The sequence below is a fragment of the Seriola aureovittata genome, chromosome 22 (genome assembly GCF_021018895.1).
Source record: "Seriola aureovittata isolate HTS-2021-v1 ecotype China chromosome 22, ASM2101889v1, whole genome shotgun sequence".
In the NCBI taxonomy this organism is placed as follows: Eukaryota; Metazoa; Chordata; class Actinopteri; order Carangiformes; family Carangidae; genus Seriola; species Seriola aureovittata.
This window is the reverse complement of record NC_079385.1, coordinates 19,551,110-19,573,972: the sequence shown is the minus strand read 5'-3', so window position 1 is coordinate 19,573,972 and position 22,863 is coordinate 19,551,110. Positions and strand designations below refer to the sequence as shown.

The following is a 22,863-nucleotide window of genomic DNA, read 5'->3' as shown; positions in this document are numbered from 1 at the left end:
GTCATGTAAGTGTGCTAATGTAATGTAACATAACATTTTAGCTAATAATTATGTGAAAAGCCACCCAGCTAACATGATAACATAGCTACATTAGCTTGTTAGCTAAAAATGCCTTGTTAGCTTGGCAGATAAAAAGCAGACTTGACTTGACAACTAAAAAATGCTATCATAAAATCCATATAATCAAATAACAATAGGATTTTGATTTAAAAAAAAAAATCTAAACATACCATATTTCAAATTCTAAACAACTTGTTTCCACTGTCAACTTGTACCTCATTTACACACTGATTTACTGAAAGAATAATAGATAAAGATGAACAATAAAACTGTTTTATTAATAATAATAATAATAATAACAATTTTTCCACCACAATAAAATTTAACAAAGGCTCACTAGAAAAGTGTCAACTTCTGTGTTCTGTACAGTAGATACAGTACATTGTAAAACGCTGCGGCGTGGCACAGCAGCGCATTCAACCCAAAAAAAAATTATTATTCAAACATTTTTCCACATTATTTACAGATAAAATCCACAATAAAATGCAGCTGGCAAACATCACAGATTAATAGCGCACCTTCACACTAACAGTGGCTAACCTCTGGCTGCTGTGACCTCCTGATATAATCTAAATGGCTAACGAGCTAGTAGGCTAACTGGCTAGCAGGGTAGCAGGCTAGCTAGGCTACAGCTGCTTTCACACATCCTACCAAGAGGTCAGATGAACCAGACTTCACGTTCCTGTGTGACTGCAGTCTGTTAATATTTTTTTTAAAAAACAAAAACATAACACCTTCATGTTTTTCTTCCCTCCTCATCATCTGAAAGGCAGCAGCTGCTTCTCCTCTGATTGCCTCTCTATTCGCTTACTTTCTGTTGTACTTCCTACCTATACCTGTCTGTCTGTTTGAGCGACTAGCTCTAAGCTAGCTTTGTAAAGGAATGCACTTTGGTAGATTCAACCAAATGCCCTGGGTGTTAGTCACAACAATGACAACAGTAATAATCATAATAATAATGATAACTGAGCAATCTGAGGTACCAACATGAAAAAATTCTTTAAAACCACATTAATGCTAATGCTTACAGCCTGATCAAGCACACTTGTGAGGAGCTCAACGCGACTGTAGCTAGCAGGTAAAAACTTGCTATGTGCTACTAGCAGTCAGTTAGCAGTAGGCTAGTGCTAGCTTCACTGTAGAGAATATAAACATCAGTGCAGCAGCTAGCGGCTAGACGCTAGCAGTCGGCTAGTGTTAGCTTAGCCTAACTGTCGTCAGTTGGCGACAGTTGGCTGATATGTGTCTGTACATTGTGCAGCCATGTTACACCCCCCCACCCCCCACCCCACCCCACCCCCTGTCACCCCAAAACACACACACAAACACATGAAGATGTCATTGTTAGTCAGTTTAAAGCTACAGTCTGTGGTTGGTGCATTGGCCTGCTTTACTGGCTCTGGAAATAGAAATTAATTCTATTTAAGCCCCCAAATTTTCAAAATAGATTAATTGTGAGGCATGACAACAATAATACCAAGTCAATATTTAGAATTTCTAAATAGAAAATGACATAAATTAGATGATAAAATAAAAATCTAGACTGTCTTTAAGTTGATAAATGTTGAGATTCTTAGTCAAAATTATGAGATAGAAAGGAAAAATTATAAGATAGAATTTATAGTCATGACTTCAAAATTATGACTTATTACAAGTCAAAATAACACATTATGAAAGATAACGCAATATAAAATTCTTAAACTGAGTCAGCAAATCAAAATTTTGATGCATTATGTCTCAGAATTGGTCAAATTTTTGACTCATCAATTCATCAAAATGAGATTCACTACGTCAAAATTTCTCATAATTACAACTTAATATGTTATGCTAACTTGTAGTAATTTCGATTTATATTGTATTTTTATCTGCATCCTTCATTAATTGTTTTCCTGTCTGGGCAGAAATGGGCTTCCATAAATGACTCCACCATTTAGCATTAGCTACTTTTGCTGCATTCAAGTCAATTGGGATGGTTGAGTGTCCAACTTCCTAAGTTGTGGCCACTCGACTCATCCTCTATCAACAGAAAAGTGTTGGCATCGTCTTAATCAACTTTTGAATAAATATGACGTATTATTGTGAACATTGCTAGAGCTGCAACAGTTCGCCAATTAATTGATTAGCTGACAGAAATAGAAAAAGTAAAAATGCCAAAGGGAATTTATGTTGTTCTTTTTCGTTGAGCACTTCTTCTGAGTCATTATTTTATCATATTTACTTTTATGCAATTATATTTATTTTAATTTTGGATTTTATGCCATGTACTTGCATTTTATCTTTTACTGAGTGTTGTAAGGTGTCCTTGAAAGTCGCCTATAAATAAAATGTATTATTATTTAATGTGATGCCTATGTGGTGCTTCATCTGGGCCATATCGGTATTTGAAGCAACTTTCAGCTCTGATATATAATAATAAAGTATTGTTAATCAAATACGATTAAACGCATCTGATTGGTGGAGCTCCCTGGGGTAACTTGAGGCTTCAAGATAACATTGTGAGTTGCACCAAAATGAGTGATTGCCATGACATCACCACAATAAATGTGTGTGTGTGTGTGTGTGTGTGTGTGAGAGTGTGTGTGTGTTGTGTGGGCGTGACATGGCTATGATACTGAAGGCACAAAGTTACGACTCTCAGCACTCCTTCTCACTAAAAAACATAAAAAATTAAAAAAACACAAACAACCAACCAACCAATCAAATCTTTAGAAAACAAACAAAAACATCAAAGAGGACCGCCCCCCACTTCCTCCTCCTCCTCCTTCAAGAGGGGGCGGAGCTTCCCCCTGAGATGGGCGGAGCAGGTAGTGTCTGTGTTTTACATTAGAAGTTCCTTCTGTGCTTCACGTCACTGTTGTCCACTTCTTGTGTGCTACATTACAACACAGTTGCCGGGCCAACGGCGCACACGACCAACCCTGGGATCTTCCTCCTCCTTCTCCTCCTCCTCTTCATCCTTGTCCCAGTGTGACCCGGTTTTCAGAGTGCGTTCAGATACGGTTGTGTGTTCATATAGATATATGTGTGTTTGTGTGAGGGAACAAGCTTTAAGAAAAACCTCTCGTAACGTCGACATTGCACACACGCTGCTACATACACCCGACACACACACACATTCAAGTATACGGTATGAACTGCACATCATAGTAAATATGTAGATTAGATTAATAAATATTAAAGTGTAGTAAATAAATAAGAAGCATCTTCTAACGCCCCTCCCATCCCTGCCCCAATCACATTGATAGATCCATTAATCAATACTGAACTTTGATCAATATATTACCAGTCGGTTTGCTGCTCATTTACTCATTATTTTAACTGCTCATTTGTATGTTTTGGATCTGTTTATTTCATTATTTCAGCTCATACTTTGTTGCAGCCTTGTGCTATATTGCTGCTGTGTTACTTCAAACTTATAGATCAGCTGTAGTATAAATCAATATTATTCAATAGTATTTAGGTCCAGTCACACCAGATAGAGGCATAGAGTGTAGAGTCCTCTATAAATATAAATTTGTTTATAACTGTTTCATATCATCAATTTATATCATGATATAATACATTGGAAGTATACAGTTAATGGATACAATAACCAGAGTGCTACGCCTGTTTTTGGTCAATTAATAGTGAATTAAGAAGCTAACAAATCAAGTTCTTAATTAAATTGATGCAATAAGTCATATAAATATCCAATATTGACAAACACTAGTCCTGCTCACTGACTTCCACTCCCAGAGATACCCAGTCATATGATTGGTTGTTTGCAGCCTTAATGTTGTTAAACTAGTAAGAGTGTTAGCAAGGGGCCCAGCGTGACCTATGGGGGTTTTAGTTGTGTTTGTTTTTCTGCCACAGGTGAAACAGTGGTACAGAGTGTATTACATGACTAATTAATCTGTCATAGAAAACAGGATCTGCAGGGAGGAGACACCTACACCACAACTGCACATGTATCTCAAGTGATTACAATTCATGCCAAACATACTGGTGTGACTGGAACCCTTTTAAATGGTGGTATTATTTGTGATAAAAGAGAAGAATAAGTATTCTCATTACTTTTACGGAAACCCTGAATTAAAACGGAAGCTATCTTTAACCCAGCACTATCACTGTGTTAGTTACTGAGTCAGCTGAAGTGACTCTTCCTCTTTTTATTCCAGACTTCATCACAATTTCTTGTGTTAATCTTCACCCTCACTTGGAGTCAAGTCTTAATGAAGCACTTGATAAGTATAGGAATTAAAGTCTTGGTTGACTGCTGCAGCGTTAACACCTACATGCTGAGACCAGAAGGATATATCTCTATATAACCAGCTGACCTATTCAGACGAGCAGCACAGTAACACAGTGTTAAGAGTGTGCAGTCCTAAAATATGACTCACATTTCTCTGTACGGGGCCTATATGCAGGGTACCGTCAGACTATAACTGCTGCTGCTGAGCTTCAGTTACATAAAAGTTTAAGAACTATCATAAAATGTCCTGGTTATCCCAGACATACAGGCTCTCCAATCTTTCAGGCTTAGGACAGACTCTCTCTTATTTTAATTGAGGATTTAAAGCTGTGAAATCCTTGGAGATGCTTTGTTTTCCAAACAGCCAGAGGGGATAAACATTCAGCTCTCTCTGCTGTCTTTGCTGTCCCTCCAAACTCCAACTTAACAGTCATCTAAACAAACACCACTGTATGCTGTTACATTATGGAAGATATTTTGGTGTCATGTGATTTCTGTGCAGCTGAGTCTTTTCCTGATGCTTGGAATTTGGTCAGCACGCTGAAATGATTTTGCCCTCATATCTGGAATAAGTTAAAATGGCTACTTCTGACTTATAGTCCTTCAAAATGTTACTAAAATTCAGGAGTAGTCTGTCAGTGGCAAAGTATGTTGGAAAATTTGTAATCCATGTTATCCAGGCGACTAGACAGCTTTTTAATCTTGTCTTTTAATGTTGGCTGACCAAATATAAACTATATTAAATAAATGCTAGTCTGCAGCCACTGTTTCATGTTTCTTTGCTCATAAACAAGACTTTGGTTTATAACACTCCTATTTTTTTAATATCAGAGCCCTTTGAGTTTAAAATGATTTATAACTTGTCCATAAAACCACCTTCAGTCTACTTTCTTCTTTCTCTTCACAGCTCTTTCAGCAGCCATTTTGTATCATTAATAATCACATCTGGTTGATTAAATAGGGAACAAAATGGTGCTGGCTAACCCAAAGACCTTTTTCTTTTCTGGTCTTTTTCTCCTTTCTCTGTTCTCTGTCTCTAACTTCACTAGTTAAAACACTTAAAAAAATCTAAATCTGAGAAGTTAAAAAACATGTTGTCATTCTGTCTGTGCTTTGTAAGGCTGGGCAGTGGAGAGCTAACAGGCTATGGCTAAAAGAGGCTAAGGCTAGCCACCAGACTGCCAAAAAAGGCAAATAGTGAGCCAGCTATAGCTAGCTGACTGATTTTAAAGTTTGCTAGGCTAACTGCTAGCATAAAGAGTTAGAATGTGACAGCTAAACACAAACATATAGCTGTCTAACGACAAACCAGTGTCAGTTAACAGTTAGCTAGCTGACAGGCACAACGCTAGCAAAGTAACACACAGTAAAACAACAGCTAGCTAGGAAAGTTAGCCAGCTAACAGGTAGATGGTTCAGTTAGGGTTGATAGGATCTTTTTTGTGTCGTCACTTGAGTCAGAAATAATGACAAATGCTCACCAATGTTCCCCAAACTGAAATAAAACACAAAATTTGTTATTTCATAGCGATATGAAACAAAGACTAGCATGCTAATAATTGCATTTTTCAGTTGTAGTCTTAGTTTTATAAAGATATATCTGACACTATTAGTCAGTTTAACCACATTTAAGAGGCCCTATTATTGTCTGCCAGATATGACCTTGTAAGACTAAAATCAATATATGTTGTTTTTGGTGTCCGATCGATTATTCGACTATTAGCTCAGCTAAATAGATTCTGTGCTAAAAAAAAAAAAAAAAAATTATCAAAAAGCCTTGTTCCCTCCGTCAGCACCATGTTTTTCTGAGTGTGTTGTGTTTGTGTGTTTGGAGCTACAGAGTGGTGTGGTGTGTTTTGATTGTCTGAGCAGCCCCGCAATCATTTCCAACACGTCCCGCTGCTCACGATGTAAAACAACTAATTGTTTTTTCAGACAAGACTGAGAACGCACCCCAGTTTATCAGTCAAGTTTCAGTTTACATCCCAGCCTAGCCATTCTGCATTTTAGCAACCCAACACAAAACTTCCACAACTGTTTTAGTCCTGAACGCACCCCAACAACGCTGTGAAAACCAGTGTGAAAAAATCAAACGCTCTTCAAAACTGGACAAACCAGTTTTATTCAGTTCCAGCTTGTTGCTCGCAGCTGCTTGTGAGCTCAGCTTTCACCTCCCGCCACAGCGAATGGGGTGCGTTCACTCTCAGCTGACCAGTTTGGGCAGAACAGTCCTAGGCTGGATGTTTCCATTGGCGTCAGTGATCGCCGCCAAGTTAGTCCTGGTTTTGGAGGAGGAGGATGTGGTGGTTGAGGAGGTGGTGGCGAGCTTGGAGATGGAGGTGATGGCACCGTCAGAGGTGGTGGTGCCCCGTTTGGATGACGAGGTCTTCTCCGTGGTGGTTCCTGCTGGCGGCTTGGGAAGTCGTCTCCTCAGCCACGGGTGGCGCAGTGCCTGGCTGGGTGTAATCCTGAGCGCCGGGTCCCACTCCAGACACTGTTTGAGGAAGTCCAGGAAAAGTGGGTCGTCGCAGCCCTTTAGTGCTACGCTCCAGTCTTTGCTACCCGGTGGGCCGCGTACCTTCCCCCGCCGTGATCGACCACCGTTCAGTACAGTGGTGCCATCAGACAGAGTGGTGACGGTGCAGTACCGTGGATAGCCTTTGGATGACACAAAGTTCTTGGCTCGTTTGGAGGCGTCGAGGAGCTTCTGGCTGGGCATGCCCAGTAGTTCGATGATGCAGGCCAGCTGGTCAGCTTCATCTTCACCCGGTAACAGTGGATAACCGGTCAGCAGCTCAGCCAGGATGCAGCCCAGGGACCACATGTCGATAGGCATTCCATACCTGGAGCCTGGAGGAGGTAAACCAATCGAAATCAGGATTCAAGGTTTGAATACTTTCCATTCCCACTGATCATTTTCAACTCTCGGAATGACAGATGAGTTTTTACCTTCCCGGTAGCCATTGGATTCAAAGTGGTTCTATAAAAATTACATACATGTAGTCACCTTAAGTTTCCTGTCACTAAAGATTACTGGTTAGTGTAGTTACTGGTACTGTCGCTGCTTTGATGGACATAGACATCCATGATTTGAGAGCTGGTGTCAGAAAACTAAAACTAGCCAGTGATCAAGGACAATATGATTTTGGTTGTTTCTTGCAATGATCCTTAAACACCCACATTCTTTTAGAGGTGGTCTACCTAAATTAAATGCAAATTATTTTAGATCCTTGGACCCTCTGAAAGAATTGAGTACATTTTTGTACAGTCAAACTGCTTTGAAGGTAGGAAGGCGACCTTTACCTACCCTTATGTATTGTAGTGAACTTCTCAACTTAATTACCACATGCTGATAGTGTAATATAATAATTTTTTGCAAGTGTGTAGTCTCTGCAAGTTGCTTTTCATTGCTGAAATGAACTGAAACCAGAGGTCAAAACAAACAGGAAGTGAAAATCTGAAAGTCCAGCTTCTTTCATTTTCTTTCTTCTTACCTAGAATGACCTCGGGTGCTCGGTAGAACCTGGACTGGATGTAGGTGTAAACTCTTTGATGTTCATAACAGCTAGAACCAAAATCTATGACCTAGAGACAGAGATAGACAGATTAGAGAATGTTTTATAGATGAATGATTGTGCCTTTAATGGCTAATGTGGGAACACATCATTTTTTCTATTGTACCTTGATGCCGCTGCGTCCCTGCTGCTTGAGTAAAATGTTCTCGGGCTTGAGGTCGCAGTGGATGATGCGGTTCTTGTGCAGCGAGTCCAGACACTGCAGGATGGAGTGGGCGAACTTCCTGACCAGCGGGAGGCTGAAGCCCTGGAACTTGTTCTTCTTGATGAGCTCGTAAAGGTTCATGCTGAGTAGCTCAAAGGTCATGCAGATGTGGTTACGGAAGGAGAAGTTCTCCAGCATGTGGATTACGTTCATGCTCGAGTCCTTGTCCTGCTTCCTCAGGTGCTCCAGGATGCGGATCTCCTCCGCCGCCTGCCTGTGGAAGCGCTTCTCGTTGCGGACCATCTTCAGAGCCACGTGGGCCTGAGATTTGTGGTCGAAGGCCTTCACCACCTGCAGGGGGAGAAGAAACATGGTGCTCTCATGAATCTTAAATCCATTCGACCAGAGAAGAAACAATTAGGTAATTAGGTAACTTGTTTTGCTTCAACCAAGGAAATAAATTCATGTTGAGCAGCCAGATTTTTGGTCTGCAGACGGTTTGTCCTCTTCTATTAGTGACAGTGCTTCTAATCACCAGTTGTTTCATTAGCTGGAGCAGCAGCAGTGATCGTACCTGTCCAAAGCTGCCTTTACCGATGACCTTCAAGACTTCATAGCGGTAGGCAATATGGTCATGTGGGACGTGGATGTAGGATCCTTGATCATCATCATAGCCACCGTTGTTGGCTCCGCCTATGACCCCTGACCTCTTCTTCGCATTTGGACCCACAAAGTACACTGCAGGGAAAAGAAGAAATGTTCTCATTCCCATTCCTGCCAATCAAATTTAATGATCATAATTTATTATTTTGGCTGTAGAGTTAGTGTTGAACCTGACTGATTACAGATAATTACAAAGCTGGAAAAAGATAAGATTTAATTTTTATGAATTTTTGATGCATCTTTAGAAGGACTGACTGAACCCACTCACCCTCTGGGTAGTTGAAAACTTCGTGGTGTTCAAATGAGGACATTTTGGACATGAACTGCTTCATGGCCTGCTCCGGGGACAGGGGGTTGGGCTTTGGCTTGCTGTCCATCGACTTGTTGGAAGTGGCGCTGCTCTGGCGGCAGTGGTGAGCGGGTTCTGAGGCCGAGGTCTGTCGGTCGGGCAGCGGCAGCCCCGGCCGGGTGGAGGTGAGCGGAGCCAGACCGTTGGGCTGGGAGGTCAGGACCGGACGCTTGTTGGTGTTCTCTTCATACAGCTGGGTGATGTGGACCTGCGACTGTGATGACAGCTGGACGGCCTCCGACATGGTGGCTTTAGAGCCTCCCTGAAAGGAAACAGAAGCATCAGATCAGCCGAGGCCTCGTCTGGAACACAGTATTGCTCCTCAACACAGTTAGCATTTGCAGCAGCATTGGCTCGTGGAGGCAATAAAGCTAATTGGCATCTGGTTGCCACAAATTGCTTCAAAATCAAACTCTTAAAGAGTCCTAACTCTTTCAAATCTGAAAACACAGACACTATAAACATATTTTTCTTTGAGGACATAATTATCTCCATTGTCCATTATTAAATGAATGTCTATAAATCCACTTTAAAAAAACAAAAAAAAAAAAAACAAAAAACACCCTCTAGATAATTTACATCAGTATCACAGTAATCCAGTGTTAGTTCTCTGTTCATTCATGGGCTTCTTGTAAACAGGAACTGCTAATAGCTAATTTGGCTACTTTTAATGGTGCCAGTTTTGAAAAAAACACAAATCATGCCCACAGTGTCTGAGTTTAAAAACTACCCAATTACTGTCAACTACTGTTGATTTTTATTCTACAGGTTTTTCCCACTTTCCCTCCAACCTTTTGTCCAAATTGCTGCAACAGTTTGTCAAGAAGATAAACAATTAACGTTAATGTATGATTTTTAGAAGATTAAAAGAAGAACACGAATGTGGTCATTTGTTACATTAATTAAGCTACTGTCTCAGATTGCAGGGTGTTCTTGAACACAGCACAGGAAGCTTTAGAAACCATCTATACTGAATATCAGGTAAAAATCTGGATAATTGATGTCCACAAATTAGTAATGAATTACTCCAACAGTCTAACAACCTAATGCTGATTAATGGACACCCCTCTCTCTATATTATTCTGTCTCTTTGTCTCTTGCTCAGTGAGTCACTCCCTGTTGCCTTGGAGACCAGCACACCTGGGTCCTTTCAGATAACAGAGGTGCATTTGGTTTCAGTACACACACACAAACACACACACACAAACAACAAAGGTGGCAAATTTGGCTCAATTCAAAGATCTGGTGTTTACCGCATCATACTAGTGTGTGTGTGTGTGTGTGTGTGTGTGTGTGTGTGTGTGTGTTGTAATCCTGCCAATGAGGGGATTGAGGTACAAAAATAAGGAAGTGAAACATGACATGAAAACAAAACAGTAGCACACACATACAGGCTGGTGTGAGTGTGTTGTCAGTAGTCAGTGACATATGAGAACAAAGTGTCAGGCTCTGTAGACTCCTCCCTAACCTGACAACATCTCTTATTTTCATTAACAATCAATCTGAAGAGTATTTCCTGAATTAATCCTTAAAGCTCCATCCAGTCTAAAGGTCTCTGTCCATGTGTAGTTTGATTATAAAGCAGGTCTAGGTTCTATATTAAGGACTTCTGGAACTTTGTGATGTCACAACAAAGCAGTCACTGCTTCCAGCCACGCCCCAAGCCCCACCCACCACCAGCCAACCTTGCAGGATTTGGTTTCTCTGAGTGTTTTACCTGAAATCTGCTATATTTTTATTGGATCACTCAGAAAACAGTCAGCCAATCAGAAGAGAGGCTCAGAGCCTCAATTACAAAACAACTCATTCCTATTAAGAAATAATCCTGTCAGTGAATTCAAATTCAAACTAACTTTTAGCTTGTTGGAATTAATTCAAATGTAACCCACATACATCACAACCTCTCCTGACCCCACCTTTCCCACTGTCTTCCCTTCAGTACAGTCCGTATATTTTCGAGTGTACTGTCATACAGCTGCATTACCCAGAGATGTTGCCAATGGGTTGCACACGCCTGCATATACATCTAGCCCTCTTATCAGTGATGGTCAGACAAGCTGTTGCACTTGAAAAGTGAAAACCCAAACCCCGCCTGCTTTAATGTTGGAGGAAATAACACTTATGGAACAAAACATTACGGTCATTACACTCAGAGAAAACGAGCAAAGGTCACACATCACCTCGAGTAACTACACTGATAACAGCTGATATGTGTCTGACTCAGCTCAGCAGACGATTGATTGATCACTTCGTACCAGAGCAGCACGTTGCAATGACAGACGAATCTGAATCCTATGAGTTTTTACAAGCACCTATCACTTCAGCTGATCAGTCTGCTGCTGGAAACTTTAAACTGAGTCTACATTGAAAACGCTACAACCACAACTGTTTCTATTTCTAGCATTAACACAACCACTGCAGCTGCGACTGCTGCTGTTTGAAATACTGATATTCAAGTTTACCCCAAGAAACTGACCTTAAAAATCTGGTTTTAAAATGTGCCTCCTCCTGGTTTTAGCTGAGTGATACGGAGCCTCTGGTTTGTTTGCAGTGAGTTATTATACTTCATAAAAGCCTCTGCTGTAACAGGCTACTGGGAACTCTGATAATGCTAATAGTTGGAGTGATATAATGATCAGCAATGATATCAATGTGTGTGTGTGTGTGTGTGTGTGTGTGTGTGTGTGTGTGTGTGTGTGTGTGGTGTCCTTCACACCAGCCTATAAACCAATCAGCTGTTTAAAGCATCTTGGAGCAGAGGGCTATTATTAGCCGTGTGGCTACAGCTGACTGTTCCACAGGACTGCTGCCCAGGCTCTTTGATTCACAGAGCTAACAGCATGCTAATCTTTTGCTAACACGCTAACTGCAACTCGCTAGTCAAACTGCAGCCTTCTGAATCTGACATACCAACAGGCTGGTGTCAGGACCAGATTGTTCTGCATTTTCTGATCAACAGATCACCCCCAGAAATAGTTTAATGAATTATAATGATTAGATATTATTATAATGAATCATTATTATTGATTGATTATTGGTCACTGATCATAACAATCAAACTTAATGTTCTGGGAAACATTTACTGAACAAAGCCTTTTTTTTCAGGTCAGGTAAAGACTGATGAACAGTTCACTGATGTTTATCAGCTGGTCGTGGATGTCTTCAGTGATTAACCTGCTGAAAACTTCCAAAATAAAAGTGGCTGATCCAGGACACACTGGCAGGAGTTTTGGTATGTGTTGTTTACATGTGCAGACACACACGTTTTTAAAAACTGATTTTTAGATAAAAATACATCTTCAAGTATCACACAAATTCTAAATATTGATGCAGTTAATTTGGAGCATAAAAAATGTAAATAATAAAGTGTCTTAATCTTGTGTGAGCTGTAGATCTGTCTTAGTGAAGCAGCTTAAAGGACTCAAAGCTTTTTGACATCAGTGTCAATACAATAGCTGTGTTTTATCACATTCAGACAACATAAATATTTTTAAAACTATTCTTCTATTTAATAAAATGTCCCAAACCATCAGTTTTAAATAAAACATGGTCTGAAGTTTGATCATGAACCATTTGAACAAAGACTTAACAAACACTTTCACAGTTTACTCTATGAACACTGGTAATAAAGATACTGATGTTTGAACCAGAGTTAATCAGCTCAAACTCAATAAGAGAATTTACTGCATCTCACTTTATTTTCTTATGACTGTTTAAATGTGATGAATTGGAAGTTGTAAATGAGCAGTGTGCTGAACTCGTGATGATAATAAATTTGTGTCTGTACCGTCAGGGGGTTGTGGTTGTTGTTCCGAAGCGGCGGCAGGGCGACGGGCGACGTCGTCTGAGAGCCACTGTGACCAGGAGAGTAGACCGGCTCGCCCACTTTGCCTGGAAAGAGACAAAAAAGGATGAGTTTCATCATTTCTATTTAGGGTATTTTTTGATTACTTTGATGACAAGATGGATTTTACTTTAATCTCCGTTTCCAGTTCCTTCATGTAGCACTACAACTGGAAAAACTGGAAATGTTTCGTAGTTTCAAGAAGATAGGAAGATATATTTGTGGTTTTCTCCTCTCTCAGGCTTCTCTCTGGTGCTCTAGTGACAACAGGTCTGTGAGCCAATCAGAAGAGAGGAGGCTCTGAATCTCTCTTCTGATTGGCTGTATGTTTTCTGAGTGACTGAAGAAAAATATAGCAGTTTTCAGGTAAAACACTCAGAGAAACCAAATCCTGCAAGGTTTGGATGGTGGGTCCAGGTGGGTGGGGCTTGGGGCATAGCTGAGGGAGGTTGTGACATCACAAAGTTGCAGAAGTCCTGACGGCTGGTTTTAAGGCTCAGTTTCTGAATACAGGCTGTGTGCATTTCTCTGTGGACTGAGGCTTTGATACTTTCACGGTATTAATATAAAACCAAGACTTGATGTATAATCAAACAACACATGGACAGAGACCTTTTAGACTGGATGGACATTTAAACCAGTAATTGTTTTGTCCATAAAGTATTAGAAAGTAGTGAGAAATGGCTGATATATTTTAGTGTAACTCTTTCAGATATCTTGTTTTGTTGGATGTTCAGTTTACTGTCTCTTACAACAAAGAAATCCTCACATCTGAGAAGCAGGAAGCAAGAAATGTTTGGCATTTAAATAAAAAAGAATAAAGCAATTATCCTTTGATGGACCAATTAGAGCAGCTCTACACACCCCTGTGCTTATGGCTTATATAAAGTTATGGAGTCACATATTCATTATCATTAATGAGTCCAGCTCCATCACACCTTCCAACGTCTGCTTAACATGTTGTATCTTGTTCTTTAAACAGGTGTAGACACAGAAACGCCCCGTCCTCATCGAGCACTGACTCGCTGCTGACGTTACAGTTGGGGCAGGAGACTCGACACAGGATCAAACTTTCAGAGTACAAGATGTATTGCTGGCTCCCCTCCAGCCAGCCAAATATCACATGACGTGACCACCACCAAAAGAGCTGCTTATGTAACTCGTCTATCAGACACATGCTTGGCAATCTCCTCAAATATTAGAAAGCGGTCGGGATCCCTCCAACGTACGTGGGTTATCTGAGGAGAGGAGACTCAGACGGTTTCACTGAGTGGCGGCCAATCAGTCTCAGATTAGATATGACTGAAGGCGACTGAAGAGTTCAGAGACATACAAACATCTATAGATACAGACTGACAGATAGAGGCAAACATGTTACACAAAGACGGCTCAGACAGACGCCACCACTAATTTACTCAGGGCTTAACACAACGTATGTCTGTTGGGTTTTTCCTGAAAACGCCTACTGAAGCAACAGAGGTCACGACAACAATCACAATTATTAACGCAGAAGTCCGCAGCTTTTACCTCCAGCTTATTAAACAAACCTCTACTTTAGTTTCTTCCTTCATTTTTAGCAACTGTGAATCATCTCAGCCTCTAATTCTTTCAGAAAAAACCTCAAATCAGTCTTTTTCTTAGTGGGAGAAGGAACTTCAGATAATCAGGAGTGGATGTCATTTCCTTCTTTAGATTTTTAAAGAAATTAACACCGATGATTCTTAAAATCTTTGAGACCAAACTCCGCTCTGAAATCCTCTTTTAAAATAAAAAACGACACAAACGACGAGTGTGAGAAACGACCACGAAACAAAGCGTCAACAAACGGTGTTGTAGCACAAACGTAACAGCCAAAACAACATGCGGCAGCTACACAAATACCAAACAGCTGTAACAACCAACAACAAAATCACACTGTGCTGTAACTTACTAACAGGAAAACGCACTGTATTCACACCGAATTGTGTTTCTAAGTTAAATGAAACTGGATGAACCCTGAAGTAAAGAGCTGTTACTTCTCTCTCATACACAACAGATGTTCTACAGATGTTCAAGTAAAATTTATCCATTCATTCTCTTCATAAACACATTGATCACATTCAGCTAAATCTCACAAACTACCACTCGTTCTGATCGAGTGATAATGTTTTTATTTTAATTCCAAAATCAATTCATCTGTTGTGCTGCAACTAAGCCATCATTTTCATTATCGATTATCTGCTGCTTTGATCGGTTAACTGTTTCATCTACAAAAGGTTGAGAAAGATAGATTAAAAAACAGCATTAACATTTTGTTAGAACCAAACCATAAAACAGATGGTCTGATTAACCAACAATGGACGTAACTGTGATGCAGATCTAGTTTATTACCAGCCACAAGGTCAGAGCCTAAAAGAGCCAATGTTGTGGAGCTGCAGTGATTAATCAATCAACAGAAAAATGATCAGCAACTATTCTAATTCTAATAGTTTCAGTCTCAGGTTAAAAAACAATTATTGGTTTTGGGTTTTAGACATTTGGTTGGATGGATGTTTGTACGCAGTGACCCAGGACCGGATCACTTCAGGATCTGGACTCTGAGTGGGTCCTGCAGGTTGATTCAGTCTAAGGAGGATGAAGGTTTTAATATAGCCTGATAATCCTGAATACACCACCTCTCTCTCTCTGCAGCTTCGCCTCCTTTGGAATACTCAGTCAATTGATTGCTTAGTTGATGGATCACAAACTATTTTGATAATTGATTAATCTTGAGTAATTTGTAAAGTAAAAACTGCTCCAGTGTCAGGATTCTGTTATATTCTGAGAAACTGATGGCGTTTTTTTTGTTATTGCATTTTTCCAGACCAAACAACTAATCAATTAATTGATAAAATCACCAGCAGATTAATCAATAATGAAAATAATGGTTCGTTTTCGAAGGTGAGGTTTCCCTCATCAGGACCACAGCTGGAGAGTCATGGAAACGGATCAAAGCGTTAGCTTGACTGAATGGAGACAAGCCCTGATTGAGACGCTGACCCTCACAGGCCACCGTCCGGCCCCCAGCAGGTTGAACAGACAGATGGCCTCTGCCTTTAATCTGAACGCTCAGTGTAATCCTGCTAATGAGGACGACTCAGACGCACAACGACGCACACACAGTACACACACCGTCACTGTGAGGCTGCTGATCAGCACTCAACACACTCGGACTGAAACCTGCATCAAACCTGCACACACAGCACTAATGCAGCCTAATGCATCTTCACTTCAGCGATCAATATCACTATATACTCTGATTTTAGGATCAATATACAGAATCAAGTCTTCATCAGTTGTGATCCTGAATCCTCCTCTTGCTGCTGCTCAAACTATCAGTTCAGTAACTGATAAAAAGAGATCTGTGTGTGTTTTATATTATTTGGTATTGATAACTGATTGATCGATTCTGTCTCAGGCCTGTGACATGTTTGGATTTTCTGTTTTCAGTCAGTTGAATGTTGACGATCTGAGGACGTCACAAGCTCTGGGAAATTAAAACTGGTCTTTATTTTTTTTTTTTTTTACTGTTTTCAGATGTTTATTGGCGAAACTTTTAATCAAGTAACTAAAACGAGTAATTGTAAGATGATGAAAATTTTATTGAGTTGCAGCCTCAGCCTTTTACAAGCTGCACATATGCAACATTACAGTGATGAGGAGTGCACTATATGATGCTGAAACAACTCGTTAATCAATTTATAATATCTGTATCACAACGTATCAAATCTTCTACAAACAGAAACTGATCAAATCAAAACAAACTACGTCTGTTTCTACCTCGGTGTGCTGATGAAATACTGAACAGATCAAAGTAAAATTTTACTTCTCATCAGCATGAAAATCCAAAAATCCCAAACTGTGATGAAGCACTTTTTCTCATGAATTTACAAGGAATTTAACTTTATTCAACACTAACACACAATACAACAGGAGATACTAAACAGATTAAATGCAGTAAATTTTAAAACAAAATCTCAAATTTGCATGATCTCACTGTCTATACTGTCACATTGTCCAACCCTAACCCTAAAAACAACAAACACACAAACTAGAGCTCAGTCATTATGATCAGCTGATACTGACTCAGCACTGACAAACATGTCAGTGTTTCTCTGTACTGTGAAAAAAATTCGTCACCAACCTAAAATAAGAGTAACATTATTGTTCTGTTATAAAGGTAAAATCCCTCGAGTATCCCCCAGGCTCTAATTCAAACTGTTTCCCAGAGGCCCTTCATCATCTCCACGGGGCCTCCACCTCCTCAGCGTGTGACGATACTGTGCTGTGCCTCTGCAGCACATACTGATAATGTAAGAGGGGGGATCTACACTGGAGAGCATGTACAGTATTCCTCACTGTGAGCCTGACACATGCACCCTAACAGAGTGGAACAGCGGCGAGCCGAATGTGAACTCGACACTGAGTTCTGGAAATGCCAGAGCGCCGCAGAGCATGGTCGGCATGCTGCTCGACAGGACGGGTGGGGAGAACCTGCGGCAACGTGACCGCACGCGTGCAGCACCGAGAGAGAGAGAGAGGGAGGGAGAGAGGGAGGGAGAGAGAGCAGGAAATCACAGACGAGGAAGGTGCAAACACAAAATGCCTCCTCTTATCATTTCAACCTGCTGACATTTTCTTTCTGTCCCTCACTGGCCACTATAGATGAATCACCAGCACAGTTTCTACTTCAAACAACATTTTAGGAGTGTGGCGTCTTTACTAAACTCAACAAAGCTCTAACCTGCAACAATCAGCCGATTAATTGATCGACAGAAATCTGCAAATATTCTGATGAAAGAATATTTTAGTTATATTCAAACATCTGAAACATCTTCTGGTTTCAGCTTCTCAAATATGATGACAATGGACTGAATCTCTGGGTTTAAAGGTCCATCCAGTCTAAAGGTCTCCGTCCATGTGTTGTTTGATTATAGATCAGGTCTAGGTTCTATATTAATACTGTGAAAGTGTCAAAGCTTCAGTCCACAGAGAAATGCACACAGCCTGTATTCAGAAACTGAGCCGTCAGGACTTCTGGAACTTTGTGATGTTACAACCTCCCTCAGCTATGCCCCGAGTCCCGCCCACCTGGACCCACTATCCAACCTTGCAAGATTTGGTTTCTTTAAGTGTTTTACCTGAAATCTGCTATATTTTTATTACATCACTCAGAAAACAGTCAGCCAATCAGAGGAGTCTCTCACAGCCTCCTCTCTTCTGATTGGCTCACCGACCTGTTGTTACTAGAGCACCAGAGAGAAGCCTGAGAGAGGAGATGTAAAACTACACTGAGATGTTTTTTGGTTCTTAAAACCAATATATCTTCTTATGGATGTCAAAATTTCAAAATAAAACAGGAAAAGTGTCAGATATGAACCCTATAAGACATGAAGACGACATCTGGAGCTGTGACAAACTATAATGAGCATTTTTCACCATTTTGTGTCATGTTATAGACAAAACATTAATCTATTCATCTTTCTTGATTAATCAATGATGAAAATGATAATCGTCAGATAGTTCACAGTGTAGGTGTGGGAAATGAAACTGGGGCACAAAATGGAGCAAAACTGAAAGCACAGTCACCACACTGACTACAAATTAAAACCAATAATGAACTGGTTATAAAACGTGTGGTTAGAGAGAGAGATGAAAGATAAACAGGGCAGCTGCACTACTAATGTTAAGAAACCTGCTCAGAAATCTACCATCTGATATTATGTCCAGCTGTGAGCAGGCAAACACTGAAACACAGTCAATCTCTAAACTGCATCACGGACAATACAAAACGGGGTAGATGAGCTGAAACTGATCACATGACGACCTTAAAATCTGGAGGAGTAGTCTGTACTATTAGCATTAGAATAAATACTGATATATATAATTAACATTATATAACAGATTAGCTGCCTGTGTTTACATTCATGTAACTACATTTATGTCAACACACTGAAAAAGCTGTGCAAATACTTGATGAATAACCACAAGGGTACTTAAGGATCAGTAACACTGATATTACCAAACAAGCTGACAGTGGGCCGGCGGTGTTTACATTAGAATAACTGCTACTACTATTTATGTCCAAAAGCTAGATATACATTAGCTGTCAGGCTAACAGTGGGCCATTGGTGTTTACATTAGAATAGCTACTGCTACTATTAATGTCCAAAAACTAGATATACATTGGTATTAGCTTTTCGGGGCTAACAGTGAGTTAGCACTCTGTGTCAGAATAACTCATGTTATTAGTTAATTGACGTGCAGCTGACTAACCCTAACCCTTATAAACCTATAAAGCTGCTAAGACAGGGAATCTTTCTGGCTGAGAGAGTTAAAATCAATACCACATAATCATAACGTCCCCAGTTCAGCCCTCCCTCTGTGCTCTAACATCGCCGGTCGGAGTTCCTGTTGTTCCTTTATAAAATGTCCCTAACAAAAATATTTTAAAAAAGCTTAACTAACACACACAGCCATCCAGTTGGGTTAGTTTGTATTTTCAAGATTGTTCCTGTAATGAAGTTAACACCTGAGGAACTGACACATCCAGGTTCCTAAAGATAACCCTACAGGATTGAGAATCTGGATCGTGGCCAGGTTAGTCGGCCACCTGATGGTGGTTTGTCTTACGACTGACTCAAAAGATAATATGAGTTAAAACAACAACTATAATGCTTCCTGTTAGTAGTGTAGTGGACACAAACAAGTTCTTAACAAAGCTTGGCTTGTATAAACACAAAGGGCAATGAAAACAGATGCAGCAAATTAATCATGAAGCATGTGAAAGCTTTGAAAACATCAGATTAGTGTAGAGTGACAATAACACTGTCACTGTCCTCACATGAATACACGAAACAAACAGAAATGCCTTATTTCCATCATGTTTTCCACAATCGTTTGAGCCCTTTTAATTACATCATCCTGCTGCACCCAACTGGTACATCCGAGTGTTCACCACCACAAACCAACACCTAATATTTGCACAAAAGTAATGGATGGAAATGAGCATCGATTATCATTTTCTTTGACAACTTTCTCAAACATTTGTTAAAATTTACATAAGATTTGGTTTGAAACCTGGTAGGTGTTTTTAAATCATAAAAAATATTGCCAGTATCAATATGATAATAACATCTAGTAATATCAGCCCACCAATATATCATGTCAGTATATTTACATTTAGACGATAATAAATTATTATAACATTCTGTAAATAACCACCACCACAATAGTAAGTTAGATAGTAGATAGCAAAGTAAATGGCTGCTAACAGTATAAAATGAGATATTAGCATGTAATAAGCTGTACAACAATCACTATAGCAACCACTTTAACAGGAGTATAAACGTGTAATAATACCTGTAACAGCTCATAATAGCATTAACGTGTGATAGTCGAGCTAATAGAGATATAAAGAGTCTGACAGTTGTGTATTTCCAAAGCTAACAACTGGGGGGAAAAGGCTAAAACACCAACTGACCTCTGACTGAACTGAACCGAAGCTTTATTTCTGTCTGCCGAGCTGGAGGCCAAAAATTACCCAGCAACCGACACACACACACACACACACACACACACACACACACACACACACACACACACACACACACTAAACACCACCAAAAACCATGTCTAATAAACACACAGGAAGCTAAAGGACAACGAGAGATTTTCTGTACACGGCACGAGACAGCCGTTAGTAACGGTCGACATCGGCGATAAAGTGGCCGTAAACAGCAGGGAAACACACCGGGAAACCTGCATCTGTCTGTTGGTTAGCTAGCTAAAAATAAACCTGACAGACGGGCAGGGAAAAGAAGACGTCTGGAGCAGCTTTTTATTTATTTATTTATGTATTTATTTTTATCTCGTTAGTTTCTACAGCCGTGCCACAGCTACTCCTCCGTCTCCTTCTCGTTTATGACATTACAGTTAATTTAATAAACAAGAGAAAGAAAGACGAGTTTCTGTTCCTGCCTGTTAGTTAGCTAGCACAGCTCCCTGCCCTTCCCTCAGTGTTTTCCTCTCCTGTCTTCACTGTAATTTACACTGGATTAAACCGAGGTAACCACAATACAATCGGCGGTGTGTGTCCGCCACACTGACCGGGCTCAAGCGCCCTCCGGCCGGCTATAGAGGCTGTGCTCACCCGTCGGAAGGACCGAGGCTCCGGGCTTCTTGGTTAACATGGCGGCCGCTCCTCTCCTCTGGACACAGACGGGCAGGACGCCTCCTCTTCCTCCATCTGCAGCTCCTCCTCTTCCTCCTCCTACTCCTCCTCTTTCTAATCCCTCCTTTCACTCCTTCACCCTCCGGAATAACTAACAATATACCTTCTTTTTTCACCCTTAAATTCACTGTAATTAATGTGTAATTAATTGGAGTTTTCTCCTGTGTTCCTCCTCCACTCAATCGATTTTACCATAAAAACTATTTTTAAAATGTAAATTTTGTTTTTACCTCATACACTTTAACATTATTAGAAACCTTCTTAAATAATATATATATATATAATATGCTGATGTGTTAATACTACTAACAGACTGACAATAGGCCCACTTTAGATGCAGCACATCACAAACAGTACAAGAACTATTATCATTATTATTATTATTATCACAGGCTGTAATAGACATTGACAAATTTACAGAGTATTAGAGTATTTTACATGACCACCATTGTGCAGTGTATATTCAAATTTAATTACATTATATTGTCCTTTTATATTTATCACAGTGTTATGTTACAACATGTTAGTTATTGTGCTTAATATTATCTAACACTACTTTTGTTTACTATATCATAATATTATGTTTTCGGTTTTTATCATTAAATTGTATGTATGTCATGTATTTTTAACTCCTGTATTTTTTTTCTCATATTTGGGGTAGATTGTATCACTACTTATACCTGTATACCTATAGTTATATGTAAATACACTCAGTGGCCACTTTATTAGAAGCAACAGCTCTGATATAAATTCTTCAGCGTGGTAACAAGTTTCATGTGTAACTTCAATGACTATTATGCATTTAGAGTTCAGTCTTGACCTTGAAAGTTGTAGTTTTTCTTGTGAGCTTTTTCTGAAATTTTCAATCCAAAAAACGTACAAACTGCTGGTAACCATAGCAACAACACTGATGCTTCACAATGCGCTATCCATTCAACTATGTAAAGGTTAAACCAGTGACACTAGCCTCAGAACCAGAGGAAGTTTAAACCACAGTGGACCTCTCGTTTGGAGGGAAACTGAGTCGAATCCTCTGAAGACTGATGTTTTTTTCTGCCTCGAGTCCCAGAAAAACTAAAAATGTTGCAGGGTGCAGCATTTCCCATATGAGGACATCATCACTTTACACGGCGTGATTGTTTATCGAGCTGCTTGGAGACCAAGAACACGTTTACATCAGAGACACTGAGAGCTGTTGCTTCTGGGGGGCTCAGGTTTCACAGCTTTTAGTTAAATTACAGAGAGGAGCGTGCTTATGTAACACTTGCACATAATAGCAGAGTTACCATGTGTCAGCAGAGAATACACAACCACATCTTTTAACTGATCGTCCAGGTGAGACAGTGACACCATCGGTCTGGTCAAAGAAGGTTTGACCTGAGTTTCTGGATATCTTCGCCTGGGACTTGGTGCATCAGTCCATCAGGGCCTGTTTACAATAAACTACAGGAATAAAAAAAGGAAAAGGAAAAAGAAGTAAAACAACCTGAAAGAATACCTTATATACTTCAGGTAGTGCCGCCTGTAGGGAGGACAGGAGGCCCCTGATGGGCCTGAAAATCAACCTAAAACCATTTGATACTGATCTTCTGTGTCATTACATTATCATGAAGAGTCAGACTCATATGTTTTGTTTGTTATTTTTAAGCATTTTATTTTCTTTAAGGACAAAACAAATGTGTAAAACTGTTTTTTTTTTCTTCAGAATTGTCTTTTTTTCTCTATTAATCAATTTGAACTTA

The 22,863-nt window shown here is 40.0% G+C and overlaps 1 protein-coding gene across 2 annotated transcripts; it reads right to left on the bottom strand.

Moving 5' to 3' along the window:
* Window positions 1-319: 319 nt before the first annotated feature.
* dyrk2 (dual-specificity tyrosine-(Y)-phosphorylation regulated kinase 2) lies at window positions 320-21,224 on the bottom strand. Of its 2 annotated transcripts, none has more exons than XM_056367754.1 (7): window positions 21,041-21,224; window positions 12,814-12,917; window positions 8,946-9,288; window positions 8,589-8,752; window positions 7,976-8,365; window positions 7,789-7,879; window positions 320-7,144 (listed from the first exon to the last, which is right to left on the bottom strand). In XM_056367754.1, exons 1-7 carry the CDS (start codon window positions 21,078-21,080, stop codon window positions 6,498-6,500), a joined length of 1,779 nt encoding a protein of 592 aa, XP_056223729.1. In that variant the 5' UTR covers window positions 21,081-21,224; the 3' UTR covers window positions 320-6,497. The 2 variants fall into 2 exon arrangements, with proteins under 2 accessions (XP_056223729.1, XP_056223730.1); XM_056367755.1 differs by having other exon boundaries at window positions 20,998-21,084.
* Between the last annotated feature and the right edge of the window lie 1,639 nt (window positions 21,225-22,863).